The sequence below is a fragment of the Callithrix jacchus genome, chromosome 17, assembly GCF_049354715.1.
Source record: "Callithrix jacchus isolate 240 chromosome 17, calJac240_pri, whole genome shotgun sequence".
In the NCBI taxonomy this organism is placed as follows: Eukaryota; Metazoa; Chordata; class Mammalia; order Primates; family Cebidae; genus Callithrix; species Callithrix jacchus.
The window spans coordinates 74,683,303-74,709,779 of NC_133518.1; the positions used below are offsets into that span (position 1 = coordinate 74,683,303).

General features: G+C 42.9%; 1 protein-coding gene across 3 annotated transcripts in view; it reads right to left on the minus strand.

Annotated features, from left to right (window-relative positions):
• DCLK3 (doublecortin like kinase 3) overlaps positions 1-26,477 on the minus strand; it is a 97,159-nt gene that overhangs the window by 43,503 nt on the left and 27,179 nt on the right. The window contains exon 1 of one of the 3 annotated variants that reach the window (XM_035277866.3): positions 8,166-8,494. The exons of the other annotated variants lie outside the window; for them this stretch is intronic. Within the exon in view, the coding sequence (XP_035133757.3) occupies positions 8,166-8,247 (82 nt within the window). The 5' untranslated portion in view covers positions 8,248-8,494. Of the gene's footprint in view, positions 1-8,165; positions 8,495-26,477 lie in introns of those variants that run through there. 3 annotated transcript variants of the gene reach the window in all.

Sequence of the window (26,477 nt, forward strand, 5' to 3'; positions counted from 1 at the left end):
TTTTATTCAATATTGGAACAACTGGTTAATAATTTGGAAATAAAATGAATTTAGATTCTTATTTCACAAATAATACCAAAATAACTTCCAGTTGAATTAAAAACCATAGAGAAACATAAATTTTACTTTAATATTAATCAAATTACTGAAGAGGAGGGGAGTTTGGAAATGAGAAGCAGTAAAGGAGGTCACGGGTAGCAGATCCCAAGAGTTCTTACGGACCAGTGCAGGATGGAGAAGCCGAGGATGGGTTGACATCAGTGATGGCACCCCAAAAAGACAGCATGTATCAGACAGATAGGTCCCCTAACTGATAAATATCCAAAATCTCCAGGGCTACCATAATAAACGTCTCTTGCTTGTATGAACCCCAGTACGGGCCTGGCATGAGAAGTGACACATGGCACTTCCACCTACAGCCCATTTGCCAGAGCTGGTCACATAACCCCAGTCACCACAAAAGAGTCTTGGGTTGGCCTCTCTCAAAAGCACAGCCTGGGGCAAGGATACGGGTTGATTTGGGAGGTGATCCCAGAAAGCACTAGAGGAGAGTGGAGAAGTGAGGTAGGACGGTGGCATGAAAGAGCAGATTACTGCTATGGCCAACCTGGGCTCAGTTCTGCTGGGAACCTCTGGGGAGAGTGGCTAGAACATGCCTCAGAATTATCCTACCAGAGTGGCAAGGAAACTGTGACAGTCACCCATCTATTCCCCTCCATTAGTGGTTGAGGACTGCTCCCAGGAAATTAAGTGCCCAGCACTTCTGGGACTGTGCACCAGATGGGGGCCAGCCATGCCCCTGCAACCAAAGAAAGCATCCAACAGTGTTGCAGTGGTGTGCACGGGAACCACCAGAACGGGAAAGATGTGTGCTCAGGGACCATGGACAGGGACTGACAGCGTCTGCCAAGGATGGGGAGCCGTGGATTACCTGGCAAGACCCATTGCCTCTGGCGCAGGAGAGGCCCAAGCTCCAGGGGACTTTGCTTGTAGCTCTGTGAAACCAAAACAACATCTGAACTAAAACGAATAACCAGCCTTGTCTAACCCATTCCTGGAAGAGATATTCCCAAAAAAATCATGGTTGTTACTGCTAGGAAATCTGGTCCTCCAACCAACCCCGAGACCCAGAGATACTTCCTGTAGGATGCCCTGGACTAGCCTGTGGTTATGGAAACTGCTGTTAGGGGAAATACCCTGCCAGTTTGAGGGAGTTCTGTGATGAAAAGACATGGTGCCATCCTGAAGTGGCATGTGGTGTCTGGGGGTGGCAGGAACCTTTATCACAAGTTCCAGACAGACTCAGAGGAGGGGAGGCTACACATCTCCCTGGGGGGCCTCGGAGGCTCTGCTATGAAAACAACACGTGAGACCAGGAGAGGGCAGAGGTTTCTCACGTGAGAACAGGAAAGTGAAAGCCACTCTGACAGCCTGTTCATGTTGCTTCTCCCCATCAGCTGGCGCATTGGGCTAATTATTTATGCAAAAAGCAAATACCAAGTTACATTTTAAGATATTTAATGCCAAAATTTTAATTAACACAAGATTTCACTCTAGAAACCACGGGGATTTATTCTCGGTTTGTGAAACTTTTTTCTATCTGTGTGGCTTTGTGTTCTCTGCCCTGAACTTCCCCGAAGTGCAGAGTTTCCATTTTACTTCTTATGTAATTATCTAGAGATCACTTAACCTCTACTCATTCCTCAGAGAATTTTCAGTATCTCTGTCTAAAAACACCAAGTGGAAAGTTGATTGTGCTCTTAAAATAAAAACTGAAGGCAGAAAACTAACCTCACATTATATGGTATGACAGCTTCTAGCTCAGAACCAACCATCATTTTCTTAACTTTTTTAACCTCCTTTGAACATACAGAAAACAAAAAAGTGTGTGCTTAATCAGGCAATTTTGCCACCATCTGCTCCAATAGGACAGAAGCAGCAGGCACAACAGAAAGGCTAATAAAGCCATTCAAATCATCTTAATGAGCACTAATTAATGTCCTATAGGAGAAAAATAGACACTGCAAGACGAAGCAGTTTCTCAGAAACTGGTTCAGGAAAAGTCACATCAGTGAGAGAAGATGGGATGGTGAATATGGCAGAACACAGTTCTGGTCTTGAGCTCTCCTGTTCTTCCCATGGATACCTGACACCTGTGGTCCTCATCCTGGTCAGTGGCACCATCAATCACCCTCGACCTCCAAGGCCAAGAGTCATCCCTGACTCCTCTTCCCTTCCATTCCCTCCCAGTCAACCTCCAAGTCCTGTAGGTTCCAGCTCCTATGTGTCTCTCAAATCCATGCTTCCTCCCTCCTATTCCCTTAACTACATCTGACCACCTGCCCTCATCATATCTTAGCTCAGCTACCTGCAAGCCACCCCAGATTCTGTTGTCTCAGCCTTCCCCTCTCCCCTCCACCACCCCACACACCCTGGGCAAAGTGATGTCTCTAAACCATAAAGCTGGTCATCTATTTCCCCTTCATTAAACACTCCAGTAGTTTTCCACCTATTTCTCAAATTTCGGGAGATCCTCAAACCTATTTTAGGAGGGTCCACAAGTTCTCAAAATTGTGTTTTGTTTAAATTTCTGTTTTCATTTTCATATTCATCTTTTTTTTAAGTATCAATAGAAACATATTTTGCATCATCTGAATGGCCATGTTACGAAGAAGTGCTGCCACACAATTTTGCCATATATCTTCTCGCATTTATACTGTAGTAGGTGCTATGGTCTGAACATCCCCGAAAATTCATGTCCCCACTGGGGTGATATTGAAGGGTGGGGGCCTTTGGGAAGTGATTGAGTCATGAGGGCTCTGCCTCCTAGAATGGATGAGTGCCTGACAAAAGGGCTTAGAACTAGCTTAGGCCCTTTGTTGGCTCCTGTTCCTTCCACTGTGTGAAGACACAAGGTCCATCCCCTTTGGAGTGTGTAGCAACAGGCAGAGAACGAGCCTTCACCACACATCAAACTTGCAGGTGCCTTAATCATGGCCTGCCAGCTGCCAGAACTGTTAGAAATAAATCTCTGTTCTTTACAGATTACCCAGGCTCAGGTATTTTTTTACGGCAGCACAGACTGAGACAGTTGGTATCAAGAAATATTATTTTGATTATGACAGGCTAATGAGAAAATAACAAGTCAGACTTAGCATATAGAGAGGAAACTGATGAGACAAATGGAGCCATCATACAACTTGTAGCGTGGCACACCGCATGCCAAACTCATAAGAACCTGAACAACGGCTGATATAACCAGAAATGGGGATTTCATTTTAGCAAAAATAAACTTCATCCAAAACATTAAATTCATGAAGTTAATCCAAATGTATTTGACTTGTAACTGTGTTGATATTTTATTTATACATTTGTTTTGGTTACGTGGTTGTATGATAGCTCTAAGTATAAAGAGTTTAGACCCATTTAAAACTACTACATATCTGAACTGCACTATAATAAAAATAATGTAAGCAACACTAGGAATCTACAAGAATTTTTTTTTATTTAAAGGAATTCCCATACTACTCTTATTTATTTGAGAAACTGTGGCCTCAGAATAAGGCTTAAGCTTCATAACAAGACATACGTGGGAGAGCTGATGTTCTCTGACCTTTTCTTCCATCCCAGCCCCCATCCCCTATTTCCCAGCCCCCTCACAATTAGTTCTGACCAATGGGCTGTGGACAAAAGCAACATTGCACTCATTCCAGAAGAGCCAGAGACTCTCTCACGCTATCTCTTCCTGCACTGGTGACTCCAATGGCCACATTTTCCAGATGGCAAGGCTGAAAGCTGGGAGAAGCTCTGTCAACTTGGCTATCAGTTGACTGTGAGGGACACACATTGTGTGTGAGAAGTAACCTTTGTTGGGTTAAACTACCGAAATGATGAAGTTGATTTGTAACTGCAGCAAACCTTAGTAAACCCTCCTGACTAATACAGCTTTACGAACTGAGCTCTGCCTCTTGACCAGGTCCTCCCCATCACACTCCATGCTCCAAACAACTCTTAGTTCAATAAACAAACACACCAAGCTGTTTCATCATGGCACCCTACTTCTGCAAATCCTGTTCCTCAGTCTTAGAATGAGACTCTTCTGCCCTCCTCCAATCCCAGACACAGTGATTCATCCATCAAAACCCAGTCCAGATATAATGACCACCAGGAAGTGTTCCTCCCTTTTTTAACTCTCTTACCTCCCTCTCTCTCACCCTTAAGGCCACAGAGTGCTCATCTCACCATGTCATACTCGTACATTGCTATGTCTCACCCCTCCTCACCCACTCCCCCCATCACACTGTGGCAGGGGCAGTGATGGGCCAATGGCTTATTCATCTCTACATCCTCAGGCAGTATTTGACCATTTGGCCAGGAAGAGCTTCCTCCAGGAGGCTGGTCCAAGGTCATTTGAAGGAAGCTGGGTTCGATCCATCATCTACCCATTAGGAGCATCCTACTCAACAGCAGCAATTCCTAACTGTCTCTGCCCCAGCTCCAGGCCAGACCTGCCTAGGAGGCCTGAACCCTCCCCATCATCTCTCCAAACAGAGCGCTCCTCAGCTCCCACAAAGGACTCAGACTTTACCCAAGAGGGAGTAGCCTAGGGCCTGACACTCAAAATGTGGTCCCTAAACAAACAACATCTACAAGAACTTAGGAGCTAGAGAGAAAAGCAGAATCTTAGGCCCCACCCCAGACCTCCTGAATCAGAATCTACATTTTAATAAGATCCCCAGAAGATTCATGTGTCCAGTAATATTTGAAAAGTACTGACACAAGGCAGCCAAACAGAATCCATTCAGCTTCAAAGGTAACTTTAAATATCTTCCATTCGTAATAATACCTGGTAAGTGCTTTACATCACTAAATCCTCAGAGCAATTTGTATATGCTCATTTTACCAATAAGGAAACTGAGGCTCAGAGTAAGTGGGTGTCTCACTCAGGATCACATAGGTTTGAAAGGTCAGAGCCCAAATGTGAAGGCAGTTCTGATGGACTCACCCCCATAACCACACACAACATGACACCCTGCCCTTTGCAAAGTTCTGGGTCAGCATTTAGCCTTCAAAACCAGCCCAAGCAGCTCTGGAGACTTCCCTGTCCCTTCACGCAGCCACTGATCTGGTGCTTATCTCTGTTCTACTGCTTGCTACCCAGATCATGATGCCTCTACATATACCACTGTCCCCAAGAGATTGCCAGTTGTCTCTGGATAAAGATTTTATGGGCTTCCTCTATAATCATTGGATGAGTCCATGAAAATATTTTCCCTTTGATCATCAAAAAGCACTCTGAGGTCGGCTGGACGATTGTTGTTAAATGAATGGCAAAGATACTGAGGTTCCTAGTGAAGTTCAGTGACTTGCCCCAGGTCACCAGGCGGCTTTGGAACTCTGAGGATGGAGCAAAACTCCCCGCCCCAACTCCCAGTACAGATGTCTTCTTCCCACTCTTTCACTTTCCCTAGATTTCCCTCTTCTGACCTACATTACCAAGCAGTTAACAAAAACATTCTTTTCAAAGAACTCCCCCACATATGCATCTTCAAAAGGGGCTCTGCTCTACCAGCCGATGGGCAAAATTTAGACATTATCAAGAAGCCACCAAAGGAAAACGTGAGGAAACTCAGGATGCCAGATCAGATACAATGAGGCTCCTGGATCCAAGGAAAGGAAAACCTCTTCAAGCAAAAGCCTCCAACTAAAGCAGCCCATCCAAGCCCCTACCCAGTAACCCCACCGTCAAGACAAGACCCCTCTGAGAGCTCCTGGAGGCTGGTGGAGACCTACCCACCCTTCCTGACCAGGCACCACCACCCTCCTGCAGGCTGCAGGACTGAGATTCCACCAGCCAAAGCAGCCCTTTTCCTCCCCTTTATTGGCTTTAGAAAGAAACTAAGACATTTCACCAGCTTGTCCAAAGAAAACCAAAACATCTGCCTGAAATACTCAAATATTTAGGAAATTTCCATAAAACTAGGAGAAAAAAAGGGGGGAAATCCTTTGAGGGATTTTTTTCTTGGGAAAAAAAGAGAAGCCAAGAAACGAGATCCTGGGACAACTAAGCAACTCTGTTGTTTGCTTTTCTGAGCACCATGCCACCACGATTGCTAGTACTGTGTGCCCTGCCAAAGAGGCACTGATCAGGGGGCCAGTGGGTACTGAACACCTGCCTGCCAATCCTGTGCCTGGGCATGGGGATGCATCTGTCCAGAAGAGAACATCTTTTGTGAATTCATACCAAGGCACCCTACAGGTTAGCATGGGCTACCTATTACTGATGTTAGTCATATTTACGGTGAGAAGGGTCCATGTCTTTGCCTGGATTCCTTAGAATCATATCCTGAGATAAGAATTCCTATGAAAGTGTATTAGGAGGTATTCCTAGGAAAAAATGGTGGGGAGGTGAAGAAGTAAAACAAGAGTAGCCAGCCAAGCAAGGGAAACAAGCCAAGCAAAGACCCATAGATGTCAACTTGACACCACTCCACACTGGATCTCTGGAAACGAAGGATGTCATGCTTCAGAGTGTCCCAATCAAGGGCAAAGGAGCTGGACTATTTATACTCCAGTACCCTTCAGTCATTGAATAGGGGCTGCCCCAGGGGAGATGTAAATTCCCAGGCACTCACTGTTCTGGGTCCCTACAAACATAGGCTCTGCAGCCCAAGGATCGTCCTCCAACAAAGAGACGGAGGGACTGACAACTGGGAGTGAAGGCGCCCAGCGTACCAATGTGCACCAAGATGGCAAACCTGGCCATAGAAGAACAGGACTCAAAATGATTTCAAACCTAAATGAAATGAGTTGCAGAGCATTTTTCAGAAATCATTTTCTGCCCCGCTTTGTTCTTTCTTCAGTGAGGCAATCCAAATGTTAAATTGAAATGCTTTTCTAAAGCTGGGCTGTGAGGCAAACCCAATACTCTTTTCTTTTTTTTAATTCCTGAGGGTCTTGCTTCTTGCTACTTTGTCCTAAGAATAAGCACAATGCTTGCCTATTGCTCAAGATGCCTCACTCATTGAGATCATTAGCTCAACGTCAGCCCAACGGATCTCCCCTGTAAGCAGTAACACAGCTCCTAATACAATCACCCAAGTGCAGGGCCACCTAATTAATGCCAAGAGGCTTTATGACAGCCAATGGTGAAGGTGGGACCCCGCTTTAATTTGACAGCTGTCATCTTGGACAATACATCAAGGAAAGGAAATGGAATCAACAAGGAGGAGGTGAGGTGACAGAATGACTAGCTGTCAGGAGCAAATAGCAACCGAGTTCCCTCCACAACTTCTCACACACTTCCCCCCTCCCAGCAGGCAGATACTCTGAAAAGGTGTCCCCAGACGCCTCTGCCCAGCACTGGCACAGCCTTCTCCCTTCCTCACCACACCTCGCCCCCAGAGCCAGACATGGAAAGGAGTGAAATGTGGTCCTATATTTGAAATTAATTGAAAGGATATTTCACGAGCTCAGGTCTTTTTTTTTTTTTTTTTTCAATTTATTCCCAAATGCTCTGCCTGTATCCTTTTTCCTAATCATCTTTGGTTTTTCTGTGTTTCTTCAGTTCTAAGGAGAGTTTCTTGTCATTTAGATGGGTCAGAGACCTCTAGAAACCTGGGTTCCAGCTCCAGCCTGGCCACTATGGAACCATGTGACCCTGGGCAAGGCACGAGCTCTGTGGGCCTCAGTTTTCTCATCTGAGAAATGGGGATAATTCCATTCTTTACAGATTTGTGGAGAGGATGAAAGAAGGTTAACTCTAGGGAAAGCGCTTGTCATGTTGAGCTGCTCAAGCTCCCTCCCTGCGCCTTCGCTCTTCTGCAGCCTCTCGGCACCTGCACCTTGAAAGATGTCCAGCGCGTTTCCCAGGAAGGGCCCCCCTGCTGGCCAGGGAAATAAAATCAGCTCCGGACCGCGCTATTCCCCCCCGCCCCCCCAGCAAGCGAGTTTCAGGTGGTGTACACCGGCGCGCACGCACGTGTACACACACACACACACACACACACACACACACACACACCGTCCTTCGTACACCCCCGCGGGGTCTGGCACGGCTGCTCCCTCCCGCACGGAGCTGGGTCCGGAGTTCGGACGAACGAGCCCTCCCACCCCCGCCAAGGTGGCGCCCAGAACGGGTCGGCGCTGGGGTGCTCGGTACTCACCTGGGGCAGGCCGCGCCGGGCAGGCTGGGGCTGGCCGGGCCGGAGGCGGCGGAGGGTTCGGGGCTGGAGTGGCGGCGGGCATGGCGGGCGGCGGGCTCCGGGCGAGCCTGGAGCAGAGGTGACAGCGCTGGGACGCGGCTCGACGGCCGAGCAGGCGCGGGAAGGCGGGGCGCGACGAGCAGCCTCGAGCCCGCGCCGACTCTCCCTCTTCTCTCCCTCCCGCCGCCCGCCCGCCAGCCCCGCGCCGCGCAGCGCCCGGCGACAGCCACCAGGAACGTCTCCGGGGGCGCGGGGCTTAGCAACCGCGCACCAGCCGCCGCCCTCTCTGCGCCGGCCCCGGCGTGCGCGCAGCTCCTGGCCCTGGAGGCCGGGCGGGGCCGGGCTTTGAACTTGCTCCCACAACCCCCGCTTCCCCAGTGAGCGCCCAAAGGCGGCCCCCGGGACCCCTCAGCGGTCCCGCCCCTCCCGGCCCGCGCAGTTCCGCCGTGGAACGTGGCCGCGCCGGGTTTTGAACGTGCGTTGTCTGTGAGTAGAGGGGGCAACCCAAAGGCGACCCCAGGACCGCCACCACCCTCGTGCTTCCCTGCAGTGCAGGGGCCAGACGTTCCGCACCCCTCCCTTCCTCCTGTCCCATTCTCGCTACTGGCACACACGGACTCTAGGTCCCAGTCAGCCCTACTCTAACGCACTCGTTGCCCCCCAGGTTCGGGGACCTGCTTACACTCTTGTCCACACCCACGGCTGCAAAACGTTCCTCCAGCCTAGTGGCTTCCTGGTGCCGTCTGAAGGCAGCTCTGTGGCCCCTCGCGTTGTATCTCTTCCCAGCACCACACAGCTGTTCCTCAGATTTGCGGGTCCCTCAGGTCTGCAGTGCGGGGTCTGGGGACCCATATTCCGGGCACTGGCTCCCGGAACTCTCCGGTGAGAGAGAATGAATTCCCTGCATCAGCCACACTCTCCTCTCCACGGGGCCGTGGGCGTGATTAGAGTGGTCTGGCTTTTGCGTTTATCAACCGAGTCACAAAGTGGTCTTGTCTGCTGTTGGGTCTGATTTGCTGTTCTGTGAAACTGTTTATGCTCCACAGAACGCCAAGGCCGCGCCGACAGAACCAGGCCGGCTCCCAGACGGCAGGGGCTGCCTTTCCCTTTATCACACATAACAAGGAGCCTGGAAGAAGCCTGCTCCGCGTGTGTTCAGCTGCTCAGGGACGACGTTAGGACTCAGTCTCCTTCCAGGATTCCACATGGCCACCTGCAACATCCCGCCTTTTCTCCTCCGACGTGTTGTCTCAAGGTTCCAAAATGGCTGCAGCCGCCCCATGATGCTGCTGTGAGAAAAATAACTGATTCTAGCTGGCTTGTCGGCCAGCTACCCTGAAGTCATCATTAAGGGCCATTTTCGGTAACAAAATTCACCAACGGTGAGCACAAAAAATGTGAGCACAAAAAACGTGAACACAAAAAAATGCCCTGGCTTCAAGTCACTCACCTTCTAGTAGAAGAGACAGATAGTAAAATCAACAAGTATGGTGATAAATAGTGTGAAGATAAATGAACCAGGGAAAAGGGAATGTGTTTATGTAAGTTGAGTGGTCGGGAAAGGTAACATTTGGGTAAAACCCGAAGGAAGAGCCTACTGGAAATCTCTCTTGCAGTCAAGTGTCCTTGAAATACTTAGATACTTTCTTTTTAAAAGCACGTAGGCCGGGCGCGGTGGCTCAAGCCTGTAATCCCAGCACTTTGGGAGGCCGAGGCGGGTGGATCACGAGGTCAAGAGATCGAGACCATCCTGGTCAACATGGTGAAACCCCGTCTCTACCAAAAATACAAAAAATTAGCTGGGCATGGTGGCGCGTGCCTGTAATTCCAGCTACTCGGGAGGCTGAGGCAGGAGAATTGCCTGAACCCAGGAGGCGGAGGTTGCGGTGAGCCGAGATCGCGCCATTGCACTCCAGCCTGGGTAACAAGAGCGAAACTCCGTCTCAAAAAAAAAAAAAAAAAGCACGTAGTTTTTTACAGCCACTCTTCCTGGCCCTATCGCCTATATTTTGGGAAAAAATGAAAGTTAGACAAACTGAGTTTTAGTGAAAGGTTTAGGTTTTGTAAAGGAGAAATCAGATGACTTGTGTTTTCTTCCTTGCAAAGCAGCAGTCTTGCAGTGTTTAATTACTGGCTGGATTGTCATGATTTAAATATTAACTAGTTATACACACACCAAGCAATCACAACGAGCACCTAAAGTTATCAGATTACTTCACAAGAGTGAGGGATACCCATAATGCATCTTGTTGAACACTAGCAAATCAATTGCCAGTTGCCTACTCAACACCAATTTTCTTTTCTGATTGGGTATTTTTTAAAAATTTCTTTAGCTGAGCATACTGCAACCTGCAATTTGAAAAAATACATTTTCCAGACTCCCCTGAAGCAAGGAACGGCCATTTGAAAAGTTTCTGGCCAATGAAATGTAATTGCAAGTGTTGTACTGGACTTTCAGTAGATGCCTTAAAGATGCTGATGTGAGGTGGCTGACAGATGCACTCCTTTGTCCCTTTTCCTTGGTCCTGGGATCCCGATAGAATGATAATGATGTGGTAGGTGAGATTACTAATTTCAATTATTCACTCCCTTCTTCGGTTGAATTAGACAACCCACAACCCACCCTTTATGCCGCTTGGAGTGTGTTTCCCTACACCTTGATTTTAGGCTAGGTCGTCTTTTTTTTTTTTTTTTTTTTTTTTTGAGACATGGTTCCATCTTGTTGCCCAGGCTGGAGTGCAATGGCACCATCTTGGCTCACTGCAACCTCCACCTTCCAGGTTCAAGTGATTCTCGCACCTCAGCCTTCTGAGTAGCTGGGGCTACAGGCGCCTGCCACCAAGCCCACTAATTGGCCATCCTTCTCACTTTGGCCAATGGGTTGTTACTGAACATGATGTGAAGAGAGGGTTGGAAAGTGCTCCCACGTTTTGGTTTGCCCAGGTGTGCTTCTGCCAGTAGCCTAGATAGCTAGCTTCGGGTCCAAGATAAATGTGGAGAAATATGATGCAGACCTAAACTTCAACTGGTAGCTAAGTTCAGCCAACCAGCAGCCTGAAGCAGACCTGTAGGAATGAGACCAAAAAATGCCCATTGTTGTAAGCTACTGGGTCTTTGGCTGGTTCCTTACTCAGGATTATTGCAGCAAACATTAGCTAACATGATGGTTGATGAGACTGGAGGCCCAGCAGCCTACTTAGGTCATGTGGGGACCTTAAAAGTGGAAGCCAAACCCTAAGGATCACAGAGCAGAAACAGAGTAAGCCACGCCACAGTCCCTTGACACCATGAAGCTACCACACCACCCCAAAGTATTACATTTGCACTTCCTTTTTAAGAGAGAATAAACCCCTGAATGTTTAAGCTGCCACAGCAGGAGTCATCCCTTGTTATTATCTGTCAAAGGATGATTTGTATCAATTCACTCAAAAAAGAAAACACTTTTTTTCATATTAAGAAAACATTGAACACACACAGTATCAATCATTTAAATGTAAAATAGAAGACAGAAAAGGATCACCATGCTTACAGTAAGTCACTTAACTAGGAACTCATTTAGCATAGCTAAAGAGAATGGAACAATAGCCATTGTGGTCTAGCCCAGGTGTCAGGGCTATTTTGGTTGCAGGTGAGCAAAATTCACTTAAGCAGCTCTTTTTTTTTTTTTTTTGAGACGAGTATCCCTCCGTCACCCAGGCTGGAGTGCTGTAGCGTAATCTCGGCTCACTGCAACCTCCACCTTCCAGGTTCAAGCTAGTCTCCTGCCTCAGCCTCCCGAGTAGCTGAGATTACAGGTGCCCTCCACCATGCCCTGCTAATATTTGTATTTTTAGTGGAGACAGGGTTTTACTATGTTGGCCAGGCTGATCTCGAGCTCGTGATCCGCCCATGTCAGCCTCCCAAAGTGCTGGCATTGCAGGTGTGAGCCACCGCGCCAGGACAAGCAGCTCATCTTAAGTGGCAGGGAGCACAGGGCATTTTAAGGATATCTGAAGAAATTACAAACACATCCAAGAGCTGATTGATAACCACCTCAGGACCTTACTCTCAAATGTCCCCACAATAGCTGTTTCAGAAACCAGTTTCTCCAAGGAGAGAATATAGTTGGCCTGGCCTATTTATTCTAACCAGGACACTTAAACCATTGGCCAGCACTGGACTGGCCGCTTTGGGAGGGGTGTTCATCGCTGGCCCAAACAGTGGGAAAGAAGACAGAGGAAGAAGCATTGAATGACAGTCATTCTGAAGCTCTTCATGTGACATTTTAAACCAGGAGGGGAAGTTACATATGGCAGGCAAATTGACTGGCATATCCAGGACACCTGGTAAGTTTTGTTGAGGAAAGAAAGAAAACATTTCCAGGAATTCAAGCCTGAGTAGTACACCACTGTGTTTGTAGGAATGGCTTGGAGGAGAGAGCTAGACAAGAGGGATGATGGAGACTCTAAGAAAAATTTCCCTACCCCATGATCAGCCAGGATGACTCTAGACTGAGATCTCAAAAAGAGAGAAAAATTCCAAATTTTCTATAGATTGATATTCTAACAAATTTGCAATATTTTTCTTCAGTCTTGTCGTCATGTTGATAGAACATTTGTATGTGCCTCTGCACCCCAGGATGTCACCATCTCTTTCCTTCCCTCCCCAGGTGAACTTCTTGAGAGATTACTTTATATTCCCCATCTATACTCCCCCACCTCTGGTAAGCCCCTCAGACCAGCGACAATGTGACTGATTTCCCTGTCTCTCCGCATTGCTGCTTTAACTGCATTGCTAGAGGCCGCTCATCTGCCAAACTCAGTAAACACAATTCAGTCTTATTTTATTTCATCTCACTGCAGCTGTGACCAGTCCTGAAACTCTCTCCTATCCTGGCCTTTATGGCAACAGTCACTTTTGATTCTACCCCTTTCTCTTTCTCAAGGCAAACATTTTTCCTGCTTTGTGGGTCTTCCTTCCTTCAGTCCTTAAATGTTATCTCTCAGCTTTATTCTTTACTTTGCTAGACACAACCTGGGTGATCTTATCTAATCCCTCAGTTGTAAATTCTGAGGGATCATTACCTCATCTCTCCCAAATCCAATTCAGTTGCCTACTAGAAAATTCCTCATAGATATCTCATAGGTACCCCTTACAACACAGCCAAAATAAAACTCCTTCCCCTCATATCTGTCCCTCCTACAGGATTCTCAGTCTTAAATAACTTAGTTTTCCAAGTCACAAATCCAGGAATTACTGTCAACCCCATATTCAGTCACCAAATCCTCTGTTCTCTCCTCTTCCTTCCTACCTTCCCCCATTGCCTTATTGAAACTCCCATTGCATCCCATCTAGACCACCCCAAGCACCTCCTCCCTTACATTGCTGCATCCTTTCCATCCTTCTTTCCAGATTATCAGCCCTACTAGAGTCAAGGAAATCTTTCTCCATACTGATCTATATAATTATATAATTTCCCTGTTTAACAACCCTCCAGAGGTTCTGTCTCCTGAGAATTAAAAGCCAGACCCCCTAGTATGATCTTCAAGGCTTTTCAACCTTGAGTCCTATCCTCCACTCAATCTTCATCTCCCGCCATTTTCCCACAGATACTCTGGGCTCCAGCTAGTACAAATTCCTTACTTTATCTTGGCCACTATCTCTTTCCATACTCTGCTTCATGCTCTGCCACTGTGCAGCCCTCACTCAAGCAACACCTCCTCTCAATAAGTAAACTGCTAAGCCATGATGTTCACCATTAACTATTCTATTCTCCCTGCCCCACCACTACCACCAGCAGAAGCATGGGAAAATAGGGTGGGCCAGTGTGCTTAAAATGTCTACATCATGGCCAATCTGATCTCTCCCCAGTGCTGGCAACCGACCCAGACAGTGGTACATTCACTGCAGCCAGTGATTCTTACCCACCTTGAAGTCAGCCAAAATGCCTCAGTCAGGTTTGGCAGACTCATCATGTTTGACCTGAGTTTACTCTAGTGAAAGGTTTCAAGAGGAAGAAGTCAAATCTCCTACCTGAGATAAAATGTGGGCTTTCCTGTGGATATTACTGATGCATGAAATCTCTCTTCTCACTTTTTTCAGATAACTGTGTGTCAGGCTGTGTGTAGACATGGTTTATGGAATATATCTAAAAATGTTCCACTTTTCCTGGATGCAAGCTCCTGCTTTTAAACAAATCAGTTCATCTCCAGTGTCTGGTAAAGTTGCCATCTGGACCCTCCTGATGCCCACAGATATGGCACTCAGTGCTGTAAAGGCAGGAGGCAGAGCACTGTCCCTGTGTTATAGCAATAAAAACAAAATCCTCTGCAAAACTACTGCAGTTTTCAAATGCAGAATAGTTATTAGAGGAAAGCCTGAAACATTCTCAAGTCCTTCGGTACAGTAATAGATTCAGGGCAAGATTTCAAGTATCATAGGATGCTATAACACTTTAAAAACTGAATAAGCATTTCTCAAAACACTGCCTGTACTTATACATACCAGTTAGAAAACTGAACTGGACTTAAGAGTGAAAAAGCTAGACCATAGTATAACAATATGTGTGATCTCTGTTGAATTACCAAACCTGCCCTCAAAAAAAAAAAAAAGTAGAGGGCCAGGTATGGTGGCTGACACCTGAAATCCTAGTGCTTTGAGAGGCCAGGGCAGGAGGATCACTTGAGAAGTTTGAGAAACAGTGAGCTGTGATCTCACCTGGGCAACAGAGGCTGACTCTGAAACAAAACAAAAAGCAAAGATGAGATAGTAAGTAAACAGTAAGAATAAGGCACATGTGCGCACCAAGTTAGAGTCATGTATCCGCACATGCTCATTTTCAAATCGTGTACATACGGTGCATGCCTGTGTATGGGACACACTGAAACTGAATGTGCTAGGAAGAAATGTTTATCTTATGGGCTCAAATTCTCTTATAATAAATTTATCCATGATTCAGTTGGCCTTGGACAATGTCTTCCTGTTCATCTTAATGTCAAAGGATAGGAAGTCGCCTCAGATATGGGTGGTGTTCCCACCAACAGAGAGAAAGTGGACAGAGCTTTCCTGGTTCTTGCATTTAGCTTAAGGACTTGCTGCTCTAGGGCAGCGGTCTGCAAACTATATGACCCTTGCAGCCAAATCTGGCCCAGTGACAATTCTAAGAAAGAGTTTTATTGGAATACAGTGCTCCTTCATTACTGAAATGCCCATGTGCCTTCTACCACACCTTGCTGCCTGATTGTTACTTATTTATTCATCAAATAAATAATTACCGACGTCTCCAGGAGCATCTTCCAGGTGCTATGCCAGGCACCAAGGACACAAAGATCATTAAAAATAATGAAGAGTGACTGATGCCAAGAGAAGATCTTTTTTTTTTTTAAAGTCAGGGTCTCACTCTGTCACACAGGCTGACAGCTCACTGCAACCTCGACCTCCTGGGCTTAAGCAATCCTTCAACTTCAGCCTCCCAAGCAGCTGGGAGTACAGGTGCACACCACCACACGTGGCTAATTTTTGTATTTTTTGTAGATATGGGGCTTCATCATGCTGCCCAGGCTAGTCTTGAAATTCCTGGGCTCAAGCAATCTGCCTGCCTTGGCCTCCCAAAGTGCTGGGATTATAGGCATGAGCCACCATGCCCAGCCAGATATTTTTTTCTTTTTTTGAGGCAGAGTCTCGCTTTGTTGCCCAGGCTGGAGTGCATCGGTACAATCTCCGCTCACTACAACATTTGCCTCCTGGGTTCAAGCGATTCTCCTGCTTCAGCCTCCCTGGTAGATGGGACTACAGACATGCACCACCACACCCAGCTAATTTTTGTATTTTTAGTAGAGACAGGGTTTCACCATGTTGGCCAGGCTGGTCTCGAACTCCTGACCCCAGGTGATCCGCCTGCCTCAGCCTCCCAAAGGCCCAGCCAGATAAGTTTTAAACAAGATTGATGTGGCCCCCACCCAGGAACCCTTAATCCGCAATCTCATTTAAAAATTAAGAATAATCGTATCTTTATGAAAGATTTTCCCATGATTTTATTTTTCTAAAAGATAAAGATTAATTAGACTATAACCTTAAAGTAGATGCATGATATATAGAAGGTTGATATGATATCGGAGAAGTTACCTGGCTCGTAAAATTTAGGGCAATTTATCAAGCCCATTTAGTTTTTATTTTATCTTTATTATATTTTTAAATTCTGTTAGCCACCATGCCAGACCTAATTCTGGTGTCATACTGGCACTGAACCCACAGATTGCTATTAATCACACTCAGTCACTATGCTGTAGTCTCCAATTTGGATGTAATCAATTTTTAATATAATCTTAGGTCATTTTTTTTGTCTAAGTAGTTGGAAGTTTACCATCTTGACAGAGCATCTTAAATTTCCAACAGAACTCTGCTTATTTAAGGGATGATTATATTATTATTTCTGCTACATTTTCACAGTCATGTGATATATTTTCTAGAAACCTAAAAGCACTAAGGAAAATAGTATCATAAACATTGCAACTCTAAATAATGTTTGAAATGTACATAGTGAAGAGGACTCCAGTAGAAGTAACAAATATTAATCTGTCTGTGTCAGGACAAGTGAATAATGCTAGATCTAATGTGTGATTTCATAGTCAGAAATATTTTGGTTTTTTTTTTAAAGCCAACTCGAAGTTCAACAAATAAGATGTAGTTATCTTGAAACCGTGTCAAAAACTGGCAGGAAATCACCTATATTTTTTTGTCATTTTTCAAACTAAGCACATTAACAGAGCCATAGTTATAGACAATCCAGTGATCTCTCCAACCCCAGAATAAATCACATTTCAGCATGAAACTGATTAATTAATAATTAATGGCAAAAAAAAAAGCACCTAAAGCAATGGGTGCATCACTCCAAGTTACACTCCTCACAGCAAAACAGAAGAAGTTCTCCCGTAAAACCAGTCACAACTGTCATGAAAGAATCATGCCTGGAGAGAAAGCAGAAAAGGCTATCGGCAAAAGTCCCCTATCCAATGACAGTCACATAAAAATCAGTGGAATGCAATGGGAAACAGCAATCTATATTATGAGTGTGTGTGATAGAAATGACTTCAGCTTAGATTTGAACAAAGCACTGCAAAACATAATCCTACATTGGACACGTGTGCCACATGTGTACGGGAGAAGTGCTGAATGACTTTCGTGCTCCACAGGAAAAGATTGGGGAGTGATAACTGAAAAACAAGAGTTAAGGTCAGCGCTGATGAAACATCAGCCACACAAAAATACAAAAAAGAATATCCCTGTACAGTTAGGAGTCTGCTCCTGCAGGCCAACTTACACACAGCTCTGGTGACAGAGGACACTCAGTGGTCAACAGCATGCCCTCTTGGCCACAGTATGATATCAAAGAAGCCAGTGAAAATCCTGGGTGTGATCAAATCACAGCAAGTGTCTTCTGCCTTCTCAGTCGCTGCAAGAAGAACTGGGCAACAAGAACAGCTCTGGTTTCCCACACTCAAGTCCGATTACAGTCAGAAGTGTGTTTACATAAACTATGGAGACAAAGATGAGCTTATAAAGATGGTGTTTCCATGCCATAATAAAAGACTTCATTTATGATTCCAAGTGGCAAGTGTCAGTGATACATTCAGTATCTTAGAGAGGCTAAGCTTTTAACTTCAGGGCTAAAATATCACAGTTGTAAATATCAAAGATAAGTTACCAGAATTTCATAAGAAGGTTGAGCTGTGGTACAAATGAATCTATCACTGAGTGGAATATTTTTTCTTACACTTTATTTGCTCCATTCATCACTGAAAGAAGTCAATATCATATTAGTAGACACGTTTAAAAGCCACATTCAAACACTGTACCAGACCACGAAGAAATTCTTTCCCAGGCCAAATTAATCAAGTACAGAATAAGGGAAGTGAGTGGTATTCTCGTCCAAACTCTAACATCCACCCTTCTGAACTCTGAGTGCAATGTAACTGTCGACCTAACAAACTGTGAGTCAGTGTGGTCTTCAGGAAGAAATTGCTCCATAACTTCTATGTGATAGTCCTATTCCTATATCCAAACCAACTAGCAGAGCTATGAAACACCTGCTGTGTCCTGAGTGCCTGAAAACTGTAGGAAGAAAATATGTAGTCAGCCTGATCTGTGCTCGAGTTGACAGATATAGATGGCTTAGAAAACAAAAAGCAAAAAGATATATATTCTTTTCCCTCTTGGTACTGACCTATTTTATTATCAGCCTTGATTTTAATATCATGCTTTGTAATATTTTTAAATTGTGGGGTTTTTTAACCTAAAGTTGGTAGGTTGCTTGGTCCAAATCCCCATGAGTGGTCTAAATTGAAAAACAGAATAAATTCCTGAATAAGCATATTAAAAAGAAAAACAACCGAAAGCACAGCTCTTTTTGCAATCTGAGAGCAAGGCAGTCGTGGCTCCGTCTTGATATCCATTGTCTTTTGTATGAGTCCTTGTCTTTGTCTTTTACACTTGCATAGAATCTTCCTAGTTTGAAATTTCAAGAATTCTGCAAGTGTTGCATGAATCTTTAGACCATCCCACTTACACTGAGAGTGGGTGGAGAACATGAGACCCAGCGAAATGAAACAGCCTCTTCTGTGTCAGAGAAGAGAACAAGGATGAAAAAAAATGTCCTAACTTTTTTCTGGTTCACTTTTACTAATGTCATTTTTTACAGTATTTTAGCAATAACAAAATGTGGACAAAACCCCCTTGAATTATACTTAAGTCGGAGAAGGTGGCAAATGTAGATCTTAAAGGGCTATTTTCAGGAAAGCATTTAAAAAGCACGATTATCTAACAAGCAAAACTGATAATTATGTAATTCCATAGCATTTGGCAGGATGATAACTTTTGTTTTAAAGAATGGGTGGGATTTATTTTATGCCTTTGTATGTACAGAACTTTGTGCCTCAGATCTCTAAAGATCTCTAGTGTAAAACAACAAGGTTATCATCAATCAAATGTCTTGCAGAGATGGACTCTATTTATCTTAGTCTTTAGGAAAACAAAAGTTGAAGAGTGCAAGGGAAATCACTGGTAATGAAAATAGTCAGGATATCGTTTAAAGAACATTTTCTCTGACAAAAGAAAGCAAATGACATACAATCAGTGACAGAAGACTTGGTTCCCAGAAGGGTGATACCTCCTACACCTTGAATTTTAAGAAGGTATCACCTTGGTTCTTAGACAGAACCTCAATTATACAGCATCTATTATGGGCTAAGCTCTGTGTTGCTAGCTTTATTCTAATTATCTTAGTTACTCTGATGTTTGTGTGGAAATTATTCTGCCCGTTGCAAAAATTAATCAGATGAACTGAGACCCCCAAAGCACACACCTAATAACAAAGGTAGGTCTGTTTGAAAGCAAAGTCTATGTTCATTTTCTATTCCACGCTGTTGCAGGCTGGAACACAAGTGTATTAGTTTTTGCTGTGTAATAACCCCAGAACTTAGTGACTTAAAATCAAAACCACTTACTTAGGTAATGAGTTGGTGTTAATTATTTAGGCAGGGCTCAGATGGGCAGTTCTTGACTGCTCACTCGTGTACCTGCAGTCAGCTGATAGGTTGGCTGGGGGCTGTCTGGTCTAGGATAGCCGTGGCTGGCAGACTTGTCTCTGCTCCATGCAGTCTCTAGTCATTTGACACATGAGCCCAGGCCTGTACACAGAGTAGCTGGGCACTAGCCCTAGAGAACCAGCAGCAGTGTGTAAGACCTTTTGAGATCTATCTAGGCTCTGAATTCACCCCGCATCCTTTCCATCACATTCTCCTGTCCACAGCAACTCTCAGTTCTAGCTCAGATTCAAGGTGGAAGATACACACTTCACTTCTTGAAGAGACATTGCAGTCACCTCTGATTTTCTTCCTGAAACCCATGGTCTCTCTTTAATCTTGAGAAAGCACCAGAGAAACCCAATTTGAGAGAGCTTCTACAAGGTACCTGCCTCGTAGAAAAGTGTAAAGGTCATGAAAGACAAAGAAAACCTGAGGAACTGTTACAGATTGAAGGAGAAAACCAAGCAGACATGACAACGAATGCAGCTTAAGATTATTAATTGAATCCTGAAACAGAAGGACATTGGTAGAAACACTGGCTAAATCTAAACCAAGTCTATAGTTTTATTAAAAAATAAAGTGTCCTGGTTTGGAGAAGTTATGTTACTTTACTCATATCTAACCTGAAGGGATGCTTTCCACATTACATTTTTAAGCATGATGTTTGCTATAGTTTTAATTGATGACATTTATTGAGGTTAAATAAATCCCTATCTATTCTTAGTTTGCTAAGAGCTTTGCATAATAAATGTATGTTGACTTTTAGTACATTTTTCTCTGTATCTGTTGGAATAATCATATGGTTTTCATCTCTTGATATGGTAATAATTAACCATATGTCAATTTATGTAATTGGTTTTCTGCAATTAAAACAATCTTATATTCTTAGAGTAATCGAGCTGGATTATACTGTATTGTGGTTTTCATACACTGGTGAATTTCTTTTTTGATAATATTTTCTTTAGGATGTTTGAATTTCTATTTATGAGTAAGAGTGGTCTATAATTTACCTTACTAATCCTCTCCTTTTACATTGTTTTTAATATGTCAACATTTTTGTATCAAATTTATGATAGCCTGCCTCTTAAAATAAAATTATTACATTTTCTTATGTTGTTTAGAACAGTAAATTTAAGATTAAAATTAATTGTTCTTTCTATGTTTTATAAAACTTACCTGTAAAGGCATCTGGGCCTAGTATTTTCTTGGTGGGAAGATTTCAAACACGTGATTCAATTTATTATGTCACTATAAGACTATTCAGTCCCAGCACTTTGGGAGGCTGAGGCAGGCCGATCACTTGCAGTCAGGAGTTCGAAACCAGCCTGACCAACATGGCAAAACCCCATCTCTACTAAAAACACAAAAATTAGCTGGGTGTGGTGGTGCACGGCTATAATCCCAGCTACTCAGGAGGCTGAGGCAGGAGAATCACTTGAACCCTGGAGGCAGAGGTTGCAGATCAGTGCAAGATCATGCCATTGCACTCCAGCCTGGGCAACAGAGGGAGATTCCATCTAAAAAAGCAAAAAAAAACTTATTCAGATTATCTGGTTCTTCTAGAGTTGGTTTTCGTAAGTTATGTGTCTCCAAGAATTCTACTACTCATATAAATTTTAAATTTTAAATGTTATTGACCTAAAGTAATTCATAATGTCCTTTTAGTTTCTGTTTAACTTCTGCAGCACGATAACCTATTGATTACTGAGAGTTACATTTTTAATGTCTCACCAAAATAGATGTCCCTATTTCTCCTTATTGATCTGTCCATTTTTGCCTTATATATTCTGACATCATGTTATTAGCTGCATACAAGTTTAAAATGATTGTTCTCCTAGTGAATTATACATGTTGCCATTATATAGTGGCTCCTTTCATCTGTAACAGTGCTTTTAATTTAAAGTGTACTTTTGCCTGATAGTAACACAACTATTGCAGCTTTCTTTTGGTCAATATTTGCTTTTTACTATCTTTGACTTTAAATTTCTCTATGTTCCTATGTTTTAAAGTTTACTATATCAGACAGCCAGGATTTAAGATTTTTTTTTTATTTTTTTCAACTTTTTTTATTGCATTTTAGGTTTTGGGGTATATGTGAAGAACATCCAAGATTGTTGCATAAGTACACACGTGGCAGTGTGATTTGCTGCCTTCCTCCCCATCACCTATATCTTAAGATTTTTATTTGATCTGAAAATCTTTTAAACTATAAAATATACTGTGTTTCCTCTTATATTTAAATCTATTCCCACTTTCTCATTATGTGTTTCCTACTTGTCCAATTTTAAGTTTATTTTTCCCTCCCTTCTTGGCCTCTTTAGATTGATGTCTTCTTTTTTCTTTTTCTTATTCCATTTTCTCTGTACTTGTTTGTGGGTTACGTGCTCTATGCTTACACTTAAAGTTTATACTTTAGTATTTTCAAGTTATCCTTATAACTTAAATATGCATTCATTTTTAACAGCCTAAACTTATCAATACTTTACCTTTCTCTTGATTAATACAAAGAATTTAGATTGCTTTAACTCTGATCACCCCCTTTTGGCTTACATTGTGTTCCAGTATTTTAGTTACAGCCAATGGTCCCCATGATTTAGTCAACATTATTGTTTTACACTGTCACATTTAGATAGACAGACAGATAGATAGATAGATAGATAGATAGATAGATAGATAGATAGATAGACAGACAGACAGACAGACAGACAGACAGACAGACAGATAGATAGACAGACAGATTAGTATCTTTGTTTACCTTTGTTAGGGTTACAGACCTTCTTTCTTTTGTTTTTTTTTTTTCAACCCTCTTTCTGAAGTACATCCTTTAGGATTTCCTTTAGCAAATATCTTTTAGTAACAAAGTCATCTACTTTTGTTTTTCAAAAGTCTCATATTTTTTCCTCATCCTTGAGTAATAGTTTCACTGGGTAAAATTTTAGGTTTTCTCACTCAGTATATTGAATACAAAGATACTCGTATGTCTCGCTGGTGTCTTCTGGCTTCATTGTTGCTACTGAAAAGTCAGCAGTCATACTAATTCTTTCTCTGACTATAAGACCTATTTTTGTTCAATGTCCAGTAGTTTCGCTACGATGGGTCTAGGTATGAATTTCTTTTTAATTGTCTTGCTTGAGATCCATTGGTCTTCCTAGAGAAGTAAAAGGAAGCTGATATCCAGCCAACATACCCCTTGCCAAACCAAGAGCTCTGAGTCAGAGCCATCTCCAAACAAAGAAAATTATTATTTCCCACACATAAATGTTTAATTAGCTGACCCAATTATAAGCTCTTGGGCTACATCTTCTCAGTGTCTTCCTCTAATTCACCTTCTTAGAAGGAGGATCTTTTTGTAAACACACTAAGACATCGTATGTTCCACACTGCTAGAGGTGAGCTAGCAGGATTCATCAATATGTACAGGGCACACAGCAGTGGTTTAGTGGTTTAGATGTCACTTTACCATTTCTCTTTGCCACAAGGAATTTGTATGCAAAACTGGGTCTCTTTAGAAAGAAATAAATATGTATTTTTGACTTTCAGTTAAATTTGGCAAAATTAAGCTTTCCTATCCCACTCTCTCTTCTGAAGCCCCAAAAAAAAAAAACATAGTAAGTAAAATAACTCTGCCTTTGGTAAAACTAGGAAACAATAAATATCCAAATCCTCAATCTAAAAAGATCAGCTGCGAAGTGCAATGAAATCTGAACCAAATAAAGGGGAGATACTGGAAAATCACTTGTGTCATTGCAGGCTCATAGCAGAAAATGGGGGAATGGTCTGAAAAACTAAACCATTATGCCCTTGCCCAGCGCAGAGGGGGCCGGGAACATCCCTGAGCTCTACTCTCCATGAAGCAGTTGGGGAGGAAGGGAGCTGACAAGAAGGGTCACAGACCATTATCTTCATAGACTCTTCGGGGGTCAATGTGACATGGTAAGAATTAGCTCTGCAAGTGCTTATATTCACAGCTAAAATTGAAGGCAAGTGCTAAATCTCTATACATGAGTTTCTAAATGAGCCAAGCAGGCCCGATGCTCAGCCCTGGTGGAAGTATTTCCTTAGGGCATTGTGGGGGAAAGTTCTAAGGCAATATCTTGAATCTAAGGTGCATGCAGTTTTAGTTCACTTCTCCAGTCTCTTAGCCTTGCTCTCCTTTAAGAGGTAGAAACCAGAAAAGAACACTCTGCATTCATAGATAAGAAATAATGAGAAACAAACCACTTTGGGACCCAGCCTAGGTAATATAAGAGAAAAAGAAGATGCAACAGATAAAGAATACACATCGGAAGCTCACCGTGAATTACAGGGAAATTTTCAACAAATTATTGTCCATCATACCAACCAAACTGAAGAATCTATGGGTTTTCTAAAGCAAATGCTCAGGGAAGACATGATGATATAATAGAAAGAAGTAAAAGAGAAGCTGACAGAACTCAGGAGATACGTCCAAGTGGAAACTAAATGTTTATAAAAATAAATACCATATTAGAAGGAGCAAAACCAGAAACAGACATTAATGGAAACATAGTTAAGCATGTAGAATTCTTTTTTTTTCAGGTTTATACATTGTATAAATTTGTATTTTATTATTATTTTTAATTGTACTATAGGTTCTGGGGTATGTGTGCAGATCTTGCAGGATTGTTCCATAGGTACATACATGGCATGGCAAGGTGGTTTGCTGCCTCCATCCCCCTCATCACCTGTATCTGGCATTTTTCCCCATGTTATCCCTCCCCAACCTCCTCATCCCCAGCTGTCCCTCCCTTAGCCTCCCCCCTCCCCACCCGGCAGCAGACCCCAGAGTGTGATGGTTCCCTCCGTGTACTCATGTGTTCTCATTGTTCAACACCCGCCTGTGAGCGAGAACATGTGGTATTTGGTTTTCTGTTCGTGTGTCAATTAAGCATGTAGAATTCTGACAGAATTGAGAAAGAAAGTTGAACCAAAAAATGTTAAAGGGTACAAGATAAACTATAAATAATAAAAGCCATGCATAGGAAATCCATCATGAAAATTATTTACATCTCTGAAGCTAATAAAGCAACAAGATAATATCCAGAGATACAATAGAAGAAAATGTTCCTATTTTTAAAAAACCTTTACTCTTTAGATTGAAAAACTTCAGAAAGTCTAACACTGAGCCACATCTTGGTAAAGTCACTAGACCTGAAAGGTAAAGAAGGAATGGACATACGAAAGAATATTAAATGACTCATAATAAAGGGAAACAAATCGAATGGGCCTAATGCTTTCCCACCGCAACATTCAAAGCTGGAGAAAGTGGAACAAAACTTCCAAAGTCTTCAGAGAAAGAAGACATGACCACTTGGCAATGTTCAGTTCAAATGACATTTAAGGATATAGGCAATGACATTTTTAAACATGCAAGATCTCAAGAAATATATTAATAGTATCTGTGAGCCCTTCTTGGTGAAGCTACATGGTAAGAAATCCAACAATAGGAGATGAATGAAAAACTTGTGATAAAAAGACTGATGGGAAACATGTAAACCACTTCAATACAAAGCCAAGGCTAGATAACCATCCAAAATGCAGACTCTATAGAATAATTTCCAAAGAGAATGTAAACATTATAAACCATGCACATACGTAATCTGTCTCAGTAACTGATTTCCATAGACATGGAAATAACACATCTTTGAATCTCACTGTTTAAATGTTTTTTGCTTTGAATATGTAAGTATGTAATGTTTTTTAATATAATGTAATGTAATGTTTTTTTAATCAAAGTATATATCCTTTTGTTGTTGTTGTTGTATATGAAAATACTACTTACTTGGTTCCTTCTTATTTTATTGTGAGCCTAGACTTAAGGAAACTGTTCACAAGAAACTAGAGATCTTATTTGTGAGTCTACTCTTTACCTAGCAGCAGTAGAATTTCCAACCTAAATGCAGAGAAAAATAAGTGAACCAGGTTAAAGTTCATACCTAGGTTACTGACTTAAAGGCTACAGATAAATTTCTAAATGTGATGCCTGGAACCTAAAACAATGGCACTAGAATGCAAAGCATGGGAGCAAGAAATTTCATTTAAGGCTAAAGAGTTTTCACATAATTTACCAAATTTCATAGTCTGGTTCATTATGATCTGAAGGTAAAGCCAGCCTCGGTCATGATTCTCATTCAAGGAGTCCTTCACAGAGCAAGTTCTCAGATCTTAGCTCATTTCATCCTCAAAACAAGCGTGTAAGGCAGGGATGTTGTTATCACCATTTTACATGTTTTTAAAAAATCAGACACTCCAAGTGGTTAAGCCACTTACCCAAGATTATTCAGCTAAATCAGTCATAATGGTTATGAGAAGTTGAGTGGGAATTTGAGGCTTCAAAAGACACATCTTCAGCCCTCAGCTGAACAATACTGGTTAAATTCCAAGCAAATGTCATCGGATGAAATTTGGTTATCTTTACATCTGGGAAATTGTTAGAGGAAAACATCTGGATCAGACAGGAAATTCCAAGAAAAACCCAAGAGTGTAAGTGTGGGAGTTCATTGTAAACCACCCAATTCTCAATGAAAATTTTCTTCTTTAAGAGTGTTAGAAATAGAGGTCAGTGCATCATGGGAATTGCCCACAGGAAATCAGCTCAATGGAAAAAAATGTGTTCCAGAGACATAAAATCGATGCTGCTCTGTTAATAGACGCCAATGACTCTTTTGAGACCTAAATCATGGAACATTCAACA